Source organism: Sceloporus occidentalis, unplaced genomic scaffold, assembly GCF_023333645.1.
Source record: "Sceloporus occidentalis isolate IW3139 unplaced genomic scaffold, rSceOcc1.0.p SCAF_6, whole genome shotgun sequence".
NCBI classification, from domain to species: Eukaryota; Metazoa; Chordata; class Lepidosauria; order Squamata; family Phrynosomatidae; genus Sceloporus; species Sceloporus occidentalis.
In genome coordinates this window covers 54538427-54552372 of record NW_028316986.1, presented here as the reverse complement: position 1 = coordinate 54552372, position 13946 = coordinate 54538427, and the positions used below count along the sequence as shown (strand labels likewise).

General features: G+C 39.6%; 1 protein-coding gene across 6 annotated transcripts in view; it reads left to right on the top strand.

The window, feature by feature from the left end:
• TJAP1 (tight junction associated protein 1) overlaps positions 1-13946 on the top strand; it is a 78274-nt gene that overhangs the window by 44419 nt on the left and 19909 nt on the right. For 2 of the 6 annotated variants that reach the window (XM_089529690.1, XM_089529687.1), the window contains exons 2-4: positions 4045-4140; positions 8346-8397; positions 12330-12488. In XM_089529690.1, coding sequence (XP_089385816.1) covers positions 12363-12488 — 126 coding nt within the window. In that variant the 5' untranslated portion in view covers positions 4045-4140; positions 8346-8397; positions 12330-12362. Of the gene's footprint in view, positions 1-4031; positions 4141-8345; positions 8398-12329; positions 12489-12530; positions 13809-13946 lie in introns of those variants that run through there. The other 4 variants (XM_089529688.1, XM_089529691.1, XM_089529685.1 and 1 more) reach the window with 4 other exon arrangements.

Below are 13946 nucleotides of genomic sequence, written 5' to 3'. Positions count from 1 at the left end.
AAGGACCAAAAAGATCTACTAAATAAAGAGATAACTCAACAAGAGGTGAGAGAGGCAATTAAGCAAAGCAAAACTGGGAAGGCCACTGGTCCTGATGGCTTCCCAGCCGAATTTTATAAAACTTTTATAGAGGAACTAAGAGCTCCCATGCAAAAAACGATGAATAATATTCTAGTGGGACAAATACCAGATTCCTGGTCTGATTCCAACACTACTTTGATCCCAAAACAGGATAAAGACAATCTTGATCCTAAAAATTATCGTCCTATAGCTTTGCTTAATGCTGACTACATAATTTTTGTGACTATATTAGCTGCTAGATTTAAAAAAATATTAAAAGACTGGATTAGTCAGGATCAAAGAGGTTTCTTATCGGGTAGGAAAATGAAGGATAATGTAAGATCTCTACTAAATATAATTGAGTATCACGGAAAAAAATTCGGGAATAAGTTAGCCCTGGTTTTTCTGGATTTCGAAAAAGCTTTTGATCGAGTTATTTGGTCATTTTTAAAAGAAATAACAAAAAAATGAATATAGGACAAAATTTTCAATGTTGGATCGATCAGATCTACACCAAACAACAAACCAGTCTAATAATAAACGGAGAAAAATCTAAAAAAAATTAAATCTTTAAAGGTACCAGACAGGGATGTCCACTCTCCCCCCTTTTGTTCATTTCAATTTTGGAAGTACTTACCAATACGATTAAAAATGATATGAATGGGGTAAAAATTAAAGAGAAAGAAACAAAGCTCAAAGCCTATGCAGATGACCTGGTTCTTACACTGTCAAATCCAATCGATCATATCCCTAAATTAAACAAAATTTTAGCGCAATTTGGTGACATATCCGGACTCGTGGTTAATAAAGATAAAACTTCTATTCTTGTGATGAATCTAAACAAACTAGAAAAAGATAATTTAGAAATGATATCTAATTATGGAATTAAAGAAAAAATAAAATATTTAGGTATTTGGTTGTCAACAAAAAATGTAGATCTTTATAACAACAATTATCTTAAGGTTTGGCAAAACATTAAAAATGACCTCCAGCGATGGGGGAAATTGGGTTTGTCATGGCTTGGAAAAGTTGCCACAATCAAAATGAAAGTTTTAACAAAGATCATGTTTTTATTTCAAACCATCCCCATCATAATCAATGTAAAACAGTTTACACAATGGAATAAAGACATCACCAGATTCATTTGCGGAGGGAAAAAACGGTGTGTCAGATTTAAGATTATGCAGGATGATGTTAAAAGAGGTGGACTGGGACTCCCTAATTTAAAACTTTATTTTTATGCCTGTTGGTTTGACTGGTTAATTGAATGGTTAACGATAGATAATAGAGATCTTTTGAATTGGGAAATGGATGGTGTATTATATGGTGTGCATGCATATCTTTTTTAATGAAAAAGTTAAGATAAATACAGTGGTACCCCGGGATACGAATTGACCGCGTTACGAAATTTCCGGGTTACGAAAAAGTTAGATTTAAAAAAACTGTTCCGGGTTACGAAAGATTTTTCGGGTTACGAAATTAATTTCGGCGCGAAATTTAAATCGGAAGCGCGGCTAGCGGCTTTCCAGCGCCTTTTCGGGTTGCGAAATGTATCGGGTTACGAATGGCGCCGCGGAACGAATTAAATTCGTAACCCGAGGTAGCACTGTAATGCATTCATTAACCATTGTATTAGGAAGCCCTTATTTAGAGCATGGTGCAAATTTAAGCCTCTGATCTATAAAAAATTGCCATTTTGGGTCTCAATAAATGAGGCCTTTCATAAAAAGGATGAAATGTACAAAGATAAATGGTTAACCTACAAAGATCTGGTTAAAATAGACAAAACTACTAATACTATAAATTAAAAACCCAGGATGAATTGACAGCAGAAGGAATTGTTTCAAATTGGTTCTTATATAGACAAATTAAAGAAAGGTTTAACTGTGACAACAATCAAGTGGGAATGAAAGTAGATAATGTAGATTTTGATAAAATCATTTTTGATGAGAAACAAACAAAAAAATCTTGTTGTTCTATAGAAATGTTAAAATAGAAATGCACAAGGAATATGTGAAACCCTCCATGATTAAATGGGCCCAGGATTTAAAAGAATTTTTACCCTTAGAACAGTGGGGAAAAATGTGGTCTAAAAGATTAAAACATACAGTATGTGTTGAAATAAGAGAGAATTATTACAAAATGCAAAACAGATGGTACCTCACACCAACAAAATTAGCAAAAATATATAACAATAATAAAACATTATGTTGGAAATGTGAAAAAACACCGGGATCGTTTGTATACATGTGGTGGTACTGTGAATGTGCAAAAAAATACTGGACCCAAATTCATGGAAAATACAAAATATATTGGGGTGTCAGATTAAATTAGAACCAAAATGTTATCTATTAAATATGATATCTGATTCCAATATAGAAGATAAATTTGATGTACTTCTATTTTATATGATTTCAGCAGCTCGGATAGTATGGGCGTCTCAATGGAAAGGGAAAAAACATCTTACATGGGAAGATTGGTTAATGAAACTATTGAAGTTTATGGAACTGGATAAACTTACTTGCTTGATTAGAGGAAGAAACTGGTGTAAAAGGAAGAAATGTTGGGAATCATTAATAAATTATGTTAAGGTGGAAAAGATATCCACTTATTTTGTTTGGTAAAATCAAGTATATATTTTTATAAGATAAGTACCTATAGAAACTGACGTTTAATCAATAGCAGAGTATTATGAGTATGAAATAAGAAATACGTTTTAGAATAATAGGAATACAAAACGGCAAGTAGAGAATAAAACAAAATGAAATATGTATTAATGTATGAAAACTCATATCACAAACTATTGGACTTTATAAGGAAGCTTCTGTTGTGTATGTATTGTAATGTATTGTGGTTTTGTTTGTGTAATCAATGTTACTATGTGTGTCTGTTTTAATGAATAAAATTTAATTTAAAAAATTATAAATAAATACATAAAGCTTGGAATGATCTGCTGGAAGAGATTCACTAATTATTCTCGTTGGAGGCTTTTAAAAAAGCGACAAAAACCTTTCTCTTCTGGCATGCCTTCTCTGAGTGATAACTGCCCAGAACCGATTGTACCCGTCCTTCCTACTATATCTCCTCGTCATTTGCGGATTGTAGAATAACCTTGTAGTACTGATATATATTTTAATCATGTTTTATTATGTCAATTTTATAGTTTGTGAGGAAGGGTTGGGTCAGGGTTTTCTGGGTTTTATTGTTTTTGTATTGTGTACTGCGTAAATTCTGTTGTTACCCGCCTCGATCCCCAAACGGAAGAGGCGGGATATAATTATTATTATTATTATTAACATTTAGTGAGGCTACTCTCATAACTACAAAAGTTTAAAAGTTGCAGTTATACCTGCAGTTATAGTGAAGCTGTTTGTTAAGTGCTTGGCCATGTGCTATAATAAATTATTTCATTTTGTTAAGTACTGATATACTAGTTATACTTTGTTATTTGAAAAAGTAGTACTAGCCCACTAGTTATTGGTAGCAAGTTATTTCCAAGCTCTGTCCATAATCAGTAAGAGAGTAGAATATCTACATATCTACATAATGCATGGAAATCTTCTGTCCCAATGCAAATACTTACCAAGAAATTGAACGGCCTATAAACACTCCCCTCCAATAATAATAATTATTATTATTATTAACCTTTATTTATAAAGTGCTGTAAATGTACACAGCGCTGTACATGCAATCTTTTTAATTGGATGGTTCCCTGCCATCAGGCTTACAATCTAGAAAAGATTTGAGCTATCAAAACTCAAGGTTTTCTTCAAATAAATTCATTGATTTTTAGAGGGAACCTTTCAAAGACAATTCTGTTCTGTTGAATTGTGGCTTGATGCTCAGATTTTCATCACTGTAGAAAACCTAGTTTTCTTGTTTTATATTCACTGTTGCTTGTATCCTTGCATATGACTGTGGTTTTCTTTATGCATTTCCATGTGGCATCCTGATTCATAATTCACACACAGCTTCCTTTGTCAGGTTTTAGAAGCCATTGGCCAGATGCTGTTAGATGCCATCAGGAAACTTCAGAGTCAAGAGGAGAGGCATGTTTGGACAAAACAACACTTTGGATCTGTAAGTACCTTATTTTAAAGGAAGTTGAATTGGGGATGTTCTTGATGTTTCCAATGATCTTACAAAGATACCATGAAATCTGTTGTTGTTTTTTAAAGAGGAGAGCAGGAGAAAGGTACTTAGCTTCATACTATACTTGGTTGTCACTGCAAGATTCTTCCCACTACATGTGTTTTTAGCCTTTTTTCTAGACACTTCATCCCCCAGGCTACATATACCCAAATCTGACTGTATTTTGTGATTTTGTCAACCACCTGAGTCAGCTTAATACCCCACAGATTATCTGGGGGTTTGATAGATACCTCAGCCATTCTAGCAGGAAAAATGTCTCAGTTGTTATTTAAATTCCCTCATTTTTCATGAACAGCCCATCTTAATTGGTCTTTCCCTTTTGTGGAAGAAAAAGGACACTGTGGGCAGTATTTTGTTCTGGGCAATTGTTTTCAGGGTTGTATGTCTTTCCAGAAGAGCTAGGAACTTGTTAAGAAATGAACAGTTTCTGAAGATGTTGAACTCTGCACCTGATGAAAATAATCAGTTTTCTGGTGCTTAAAATGAATTATACAGGCCTGTAAGGCTCTTTCTTCCATAGTATTGGTTAGAGCTGTGCTATGGTGAGTCAACCTGTGTTCAGGGACTTGTTTGATTATCTTGGAAGAGTGTAGATTCAATTGTTACTCTACAGCCTAGGAGCAGAGTAGCTATGTTATTGTGTGCTTGTTTGTTCTGTACTAGTTGAGGCCGGAAGAAAGCACTGTAGTAAGGAAAGGGGCCAAGGAGCTTGTTGGGGCAAGGCCAATACCAGGGCATCTCAAAGGCTTGTTTCAGCAGCTCCCTAGCCCAGCATGAGCCTGGTGACTTCCTGTTCCATTATCTTAGTTTATGGCTCTCCCTTAGGGCGTGCTTTTGTACACACAAAATACCAACCCCATCACCAAGGATGAATGTTGTTGATAAGGGTGAGTAGTTGAAGGGCCAGGAAAGCCTTAAGCAAAGCATTCCACCAAACTGCATGTTTAAGTGGACATAAACCAGAATTCCGTTTGTAACCCATTGCTGTCCCTTCCTGTTCCTAATACTCTGACCATTCATGGATTCTAATTGCCGTTGTTCCATATAGTTCCCTATATAGCATTGGATCACTTATGGTGAGAGCTGGATATGAGAGAAAAGTATGCATAGTGAAGTAGTTATAAGGGCTTCCTTTTAAGAAGATAAAAGGCTGCCACTAACTTTAAAACAATTGGGAAGGCTTTTTTTTTACCTTCTCTGTAATAATACAAAAATACATCTTGTAGAAATGGTGAACTACATGATCCATTTCATGAAAACCTATTTTTGCCTCCCATTTTTCCTAGTTTTATAGATAATTTTTTAAAAACTCTTGTTTTCTGATGAAAAAGTGATTAGTGCAAATTCTCATTAGTGCCCTGTAACATAAATGGGAAGATAGTTCTACCAAAGTTCTGTAGAAGCAGGGGTGGGCAATTAATGCTCCCCCCATACTCCTGGAGTGCAGTTCTTTGTTGTGGTCTCTGCATCACACATATGGATCTGCATCTTCCAGATAGCTCAGACTTCTGGCAGTAATCCTGGCCTTTCAAACCAGCGGCTCTCTAGGAGACATGTTTCTTTTCACATGGGACAGGACCTCTGGTATATACTTTTCCTTGTTTTCCTCTTCACACCAGAGTCATCACAAACACCGAGGAAGACAGTGCAAATGTCATACTCCTCACACCATGGTTCCCAATCTTTACAGGCTGTCTGGTGACAACTTTCACTGTTTTTTCTTCTCTCCATCTCTCATGGTAGGATACTTCATGCAAACATGGCCACCCTCATCTTGATTGTTTTCTAAGTCCACTGTTTTTGGAACTTTCAGCGATGTGATGTCTGCTGTCTGCAAGCAGTTGACAAAATGGGCTTCCTTTCTCTTGTTGCCTTCACCTCTGCTTATAGAGCAGACCACACCCCTTACTTTTCCTTTCATAGGGACAAGGTAGTCCTGTCTTTCCTCCTAAAGCTGGTTTCCACCTTCCATCTCAACCACCCTTTGGTTATTCCAACTTTCATGCACCTTAAATGTTAGAAGGATGCGCCTATAATATATTGCTCAAACTAAAGAGTTCTGAAAGAACTCTTTATCTGTCTATGGCATGCATAAGAAGGGGACAGCAATCTTGTCTTGGCATCTCTCCCATTTGGTGGTGAATGTTTTCCACCTTGCTGGGAAACTGCTTCCACAAGGGGTTAAAGCTCAGTTGACTCAAGTGATGGCCATCTCAGCATCACATCCTAAAGGGATTCCTTTTCTGAAACTCTGCTGTACATCTACATGGTCACAGCCATCTACGTTCCTGTCTCATTATAGGCTAGATACTTGGTCCTGATCCAATGCAGTATTTGGTAGGGCAGTCCTGTTGTCTGTCCTGACCCACCATCCGCAGTGAGTTAGCTTGCTATTCTCCTGTATGTGTAAATCACAGAAACGATGAAGAAGAAGTAGAAGAAGTTGTCTACCTGTAACTAATTTTTTGAGTGGTCATCTGTGCAGTCATAACCTGTTCTCCTCCCCTCTTCATGCTATCCCTTTATTCTAGGTCTACTACTGACGGACATATGCATGGCTCATATCTGTGTGAGTGAAGGAGCAGGTTACTGCCAAAATCCACTCTAGAAGCTTTTGAAAATTTCCATGCAGGTGCAGAATGACCAATATGTGCAAGCACACAAATATCACTCGAATTACAGTTAGGCAACCTGTTTCTTCTCAACTTTCTTTAATCCTTCATCACTTCTGGATATGCTGTTATATACTCCAGATGTCAGAAGTGCCCTGGCATTCGACACCTGGCATACTCAGGCTTTTTCTAGACTTCCAAATTATCCCTGAAGATGTTATTGAAATGGGTTACTAAAATGATACACCTTACATATGAGTTTTTGAAAGTGCCTAAGCATTTCACAATCATACTTCCATCATTTTCTGTTGCCTAAGCCTGAGTTTGTACGCAGCCACTCAACGATAGCAACAGCCACTTCAGTGGCCCTTGTGCAAGGCATCCCAATCCCAGACCTCTGAAAAGTGACTGCTTGGGCACAGGCTTCCAATTTTGGCTGGGCTGTTCTCCATATTATTATTATGTGCCTCCTTTCAGACTCTTTCTGGTATGCTTCTTAAACTTTTTTCCTGTGTGTGGTGTACGGAGACCCCGATGAAAAATGAGTTACTTGCCTGTAACTAATATTCTTCACATGCTCATTTGTGCATTCACACAAACCACCCTACCTCATCTTGGTAGCTAATAGATGGCTCCCTGTTGCTCTGCCACTTTATTAACTGTGTGAACTAAGAATAAGTCAGCACAAAGAGGTGTTTAAAAGGGATGTGAAGTATCTGGAATATTCTAGTCGGCTATTATATGTGTGAATGCATAGACGATATTCAAAGAACATTAGTTATAGGTAAGCAACCAATTTTTCTCATTCCTCCATCTTTGACCATCAAGTTTCTGTCATTTTTCAATTTGATGTTGCAGGATGAACATGCTTCTTTCTTGGGATCTTGGCTGGGTTGGATTCTGTTAATTAACAGAGGTTTACATTAAGCTATGCAGCATGGCAATCAGAGGTCTTCCTACTGGCAGAGGTGAAAGGAAGAATTTGGTTCCAGAAACCTCCATTTCCTATTTTAAGGAGAGAATGTTGCCAGGCTATCATGTACAAGACTACTTAGTGACATAATAGCAAACTTTAAAATTACTACCTTGAATCTGTGTATAATATGTTTAGCATTCAATAGCCTAGTCATTATGGTGGGCCTCTAAAAATACCAGATTTTTTATTTTGCTGTTGCTCCAGTATGCAAGCTTTTGAAAATCACACTTACCAGTCTTACCATATTCAGAGTGTCGCAAAAATAGTCTGAACAATCTGAACTTTAGGGTTATTTTCTACTTGAGAATCTGTGCTATTATTTCAGAAACAAAACAAATGTCCTGTCCTTCCAGGATCTAACTGGAACTTTGTATTTTGGGGAATGTTTGAAAACTGAAGAATCCATTTGGGACATGAAGTATTGCTAGTGCTATAGATCAACAGTGTCCTGGAGCCTACAGTGTCATGAATGTTCTTTCAGCTGGAAAAGAAGGGATGGCAATGGTCTCCATGCTAAGTAGTCTTTCTTTTCTTCACTTTTCAAGGTCAGTGGACTGAATACTGCCTTTATGTGGTTTCAAACAGCAAACCAAGCTGGTAAGTACTTTAGTACCTCTGTTATAGTTCCTATAAAAGTCCAGTAGAGAATGATTACTGCACCTCTCCACACATTGACCCTGGATCAGACAGCAAGACCTAGTCACTATGAAGAAAGCAATTTATGAAGCTGCCTTATATCAGGTCAGATTGTCTGTCTGTCTCATTCTGTATTATCTCCTTTGACTGATAAAGGCTCTTAGTTATAGGGTTTTTGCATTCCCTGTTATCTGATCATTTGTACTGGAGTTGGAACTTTGTCCCTCTCAATACAGTCGCCCTTCCAAGTATGCGGACGTAGAAATCTGCGGACGTAGAAATCCGCGAAGGGGTGGCCGCCATTAATCTTGATGGGGCATGCGCTTGTTGCGTGCCCCCCCCCCACAACCGTGCACCCCATTCAAGCCTGTGGGGCTTGAATATGCGAGAGATTTGGAACCCACGAGGGGAACTGGAAGGGATCCCCCACGCGTTCCAAGGGGCAACTGTAGTTGGAAGTGTTAGTTGGGGAGCAAGATTTTCTTAAAATTATGTCAGTACTTTAGTGTGGTCTCTGAATAGCTGTCCTTGCCAACTTAGAGAAGACTATACAAACATTTTCTTTATTTTTATTTTTTTAATTTTGCAAACATACATTACAAAATATTAATTTTGTAGCCATTTCTTACTTGCTTTTTGCATACTTGCTGGTTTGTATTTTTGCTGCAATTTACTATAATTCCTTAATTTTTGTTTTCTATCTTGAAAAGAGAAGGATTTTTCTGAGGAAGCGGTAGCAAAAATCTCATTGATTCTTCTAGAATTCTTATTAATCATTAGGCTACTAAATGTTTCACAGAAGCTGTTGGTGAGTTCAACTTTGCTTGCTGTTCCTGGATGACACTGCGGTAGCAAAGTGTTTGGTGTTGTAAATGTCTGGTTTTGAGCTCTAGTACTTTAGACATGTATTGATTTGTGCAGTGGGATACTGTAGGGAACAATTGTAGCAGTACACAGTACCAGACAGTTTAAGTACAAAGGCACTGTGGCTTCTTCACCCCATGCTATTTATTTTATGAAAATCCAGGTGTTTCACAATATGAAATATTTCAGAGAATCTGCATGCCTTCCATTATCCTCATTTATCTCTTGGTCAGCTATAATTATTACAAAGGCTGAATCTTGAAGGCTCGGAAACCCATCATGAATAGTAGTTCATTTACTGCATTTTGACTCAAGGAAAATCAATCCTTATATAGGAGAAAGAAGACAGGACAACTTTCTTAAAATAATGGTACAGATCCATTTAGCAAAGTGTTCTCTGGAGTGTCATGTTCTGGCCCTATCTGTATCTTCCGCTGTTTCTTAATACTCTCTTAGAATAACTTCTCAGCCTGTTCAGTCCTGACTTATTTTTGTTATGAGCACACCTTTTCATTTCTCTTTAGCCCTTATTGTGCAGTTTTCATTAGGTATGTATGTTAATACCAGGTATTATTAAGTGTGATCAACATTAATTCTACTGTAATGCTTAGGAACCGAAGTCAAGAATTGTGCAAATTCTAGCAGAAGGTAGCTCCATATGCATTCTATAGAAGAGAATGGCAGGCATCACAGGTGCTGTCTACTTAGTGAAACTGCGCAAGACAATGTCCCCTCTATTCTTTTGGCTACAGCATATGTTGTTTGTAGGTAACATAGCTTGTGAACTTTTCAGGGGCCAGCAGAGATAGGAAACAATTATTGGTTGGGAGCATCATCATCATCATCATCATCATCATCATCATCATCATCCTTTATAGATAAAGCACTGTAAATTTACACAGTGCTGTACATACAATCTTTTTAATGGGACGGTTCCCTGCCCTCAGGCTTACAGTCTAAAAAGACATGACACAAAGGGAGTGGTGGTGGGGAAGGGGCCTCTCTAGTAGGATAATACATATAAAATACATAGCAATACAGGAAATGATTCAATAAAACAGGCAACAAAAGAACAACAAATAGCAAGTGACAATTATGCAATGCCTGGGAATGCTGCCCTGAACAGCGTTGTACTCTGTACAACAACATTGTACTCCTGCAGGATGCTAGAGGGTTACACACACCTCCAGCCACCAGAACACTTTGCAGCAGCCCCACTCACTCCCTGCTGTACTCCCATCTTGGATTTTTTTTTTTTTAAAAAAAAATAGAATTCAAAAGCCACTGGGGGGTGAGGGTGGGAAGCAACTTAGGTACGTTTTGTGGGTCGCTGGGCTATTTTTGGTGCAGAAGAGACCTTTTTATAATGAGGAAGTAACTTGGAAACCAGCTTACAGCTTTTTCCCTTGTTAAACACAGGCTTCTTTTTGGCCCTGAACAGTCTGAGAAGATGCAAAGCACAGTAAAATTGCTTCCCCCATTTTTCAGGGAAAAGCTTTTTTTGAGGAAAAGGTTGAATGAGGGACAAGGAGCTCTGGAAAGCATGTGTGGACTATGGGACACACTTTCTCCACTCATGACTTAAAGGACTGCTGGAGAGCTTGATTTCTGCTGCCTTGCATAGTGTACAAGGGAGGCTTTCATGGCCAAGTTTGCATGGAGCCTCTCCAATTTCTGGAGTGAACATTCCTTGTCTTATGATTACTGACATGTTCATAGTCTTAGCTAGTAGTAGCTTGAGTACTGCCTTTTCCTGCCATTCTTGCATTGGCAGAAAGAGCAAACTATCACAATTGGGTTTTATCCCATGTACTAACTCCCTAGACAGGAGTCAACATTCTTTTCACTTACTATACTACCATTAAAATCCATCAGTGGTACTTTTATTGGCCAACTGAAATGTATAATATACTTGTTGCAAGCTTTTGAAGTTCCATGGGCTTCTTCATCAGGCAATATGTTGTAAACCAAACAGGAGGGGAAAAAACAATTGGAGATATTAGTCAGATGCCTGCATGTTGCTTCAGTCCTTAGTAAAGATGGTATGCTGGGGAGGATATCTTTTGCAGGCATTAGTAACTGTTCAGTTATTGTTCTGTCTACCTGGAAGAAGGTGGAAACCTATTTGTATCTTCATGAACATCACATCTGTTCTGGCCAGCCTTCTCGCCCATATTTTTTATAATCTACATTCTGTTTTTGGCATGTATAATCTTGGAAATTGATACAGGTATCTGAAGTTCTGAGTGATGGTTTTAAAAAAAATGGAATATAATCTTCTGTTCCTAAACTCTGTCATGTTGTATTTTTACTGCCTTGATAACTGGGGGCGGGGGCAGGAGGGCTTTCTACATGTTTAAATGTATAAATAAACAAACCTGATGCAGCAATATACCTCAGCAGATTTTAGAAGTATCTTCAATTCTAGGAGTGTCTCTAGCTTTGCCCTTGTCTGCTGAGAAAGAGAATAGCAGCAAAAGTGCCTCCCTCTGCTGTTTCTGTTTCACTTGGGAGTAATTTGGCTTTAACTAGTACAAGCTCACAACTCTTCCTGTGTGTTTAATATCTGCAGTTCCTGCCCATGTACTCCCTCTTGGCAGTGACAGCATGAGATCAATAGCTCCTGCCTGGCCTGTCACTACTGCCTATAAGGTTTTCAGTTTCCATATCGGAAACAGCCTTTCCTAAAGAGTCCAATCAATATGCTGCTCTGAGGCCTGTTCTCATTTGCTATATATAATCTGGACGCATGCTGTATGCTAGTGTGTGTGTGCACGCAGACGCGCACACAACAGAAAAAAAGAGGATGAGCCAGTTCTCTGGTCTTTCTGGCTGGGATGACACAGCTGTGCTTTTTCCTCTGCTCCTCCTTTTTCCTTCAGCTGTTATTCCAAAGCCTGTCTCCTACCTCTGCTCTCTGAATAATTGACTGTTCTGGGATACAGGGTACCTGATCACCTTGTGGAAACATCTCTAGACTGAATGGGGAACCTGTGACTGTCTGTTCTCTGCAATTTCTGCTGTTGCAGGTAACCTGTTGTGAAAGTAAAGTGAAAGGGACGATGACGAGTGTGGTACCTTCCAAGAAACCCTACCGCAAAGCTCCTCCACAACACCGTGAAATTCACCATGAGCTACCCATCCTGCGTGATGACCAAGATGGTGTGATTTTGGCAGAACAGAGTCAGGTAACTGAAACCAGGGCATCTAAGGGCCTGGCCCCACTGCATCAGCAGAAAGGGTTTAGTTACACCAAGGCAGGCCAGCTTAAACAGCAGGTGGATGGGTATGAGGTTTGCAACGTAAATTTTTCTTCCTGGTCTCTGGAATCCAGCAGTGACAAGGAGATAGCAGGGTGCCGAGCAGAATTGAACCTGAAGAGCAGGACACTATCACCTGTGTTATTACACAGCAGGAAAATAGGGAAGCGAAGTGTGAAGCACTGTCGGCATCCTAGTCGTGGCCGGCTCAGTAAATTCATGAGCCGGAGTGTGGAAACAGTAGTCGTTTCTGGAGACGAAGGCCGGCGGCCAACCTGCTCATTCAAAAGCAGAAGCCTAGAGCGGTCACTTATGTTCAAAGAACCTGCTGAAGTCTTAGCACCTAGGAAGTATCATGTCCCATCTACTCACCTGCCTCTCAAAGGTATCTTGAAGCAGACAGAGATGCTTGCAGTACAGCCTGAAGGCCTGCGTAAATCCCATTCAATGGAAACCCTAGCTCGTGGTTGCCGCTCTCGCAAGTATAGTGACCCTCAGCTGTGTCTCAACAGAAATGACAGGCATACATCTGAACCCAACAGCATGAGCTCTTCTGAATCCCTCAGGCGCAAAGAGAAGATGACGGAGGAGAAGCTCCAGTTCTCCAAATTCCTGGATGAGATCACTCACAGGGTGCTGAGCCCTGTACACTTGCATTCCTTGGGTGAGGGCAGAAATGGAGAAGGAATCCAGGACTCCCCCAGATGTTCCACACCAGAATGCCAGAAAGAAAGCCAGCCTGGAAGCAATAAGCGAGCAGCTGAGAAGAGCCCTCGCCCAACTAGGAGAAAATCAGAACGGAAGCGTGAGGGTTTTGAAATGGTATCCTGCTGTAGGAAACTGCCAGAGAAGATGGAAAGGGCTACAAAGCTAAGGAGAAAGCCTATCCTGGTGAGGAAGGACAGCAAGGAAAAATTCCTCTCCATGGAGAAGCGGGTGGTGGATATGTGTCAGTATCAGCTGCAGCACCTGGCAGAGCTGGGCTTGACAAAGGTGGCTTCCGAGCAGCAGCATCTGCCTTCATGGAAAATGCCTGATGAGGAGGGAGGGAGAGGCAAAGGGCAAGACGAGAGAGAGCACCCATTGCAGCATATGTGGGTGCCACCCCTGGCTTTCAAACACACCCAGAAGCCAGTGCTGGAGTCAAGCTGCTTGGAGAAAGGGCCCTTCTCCCCTCGCTCTCACTGGAACCAGGAGGGCAATGGCTCACCTAGAACCTCCCCTTCTTTCAGCTTAGCACTAAACAAGGTAGGTGTTTAGTGAGGAAGGACTGAGGAACAAATATTTGTATTTAAACTCCTATTGTATATATTATAGCTGTGAGCACTGGGGTGGCAGATTCCCCAGTCTGGTGAACTGCTGAAGGGATTTTACTTCTCTCTGAGG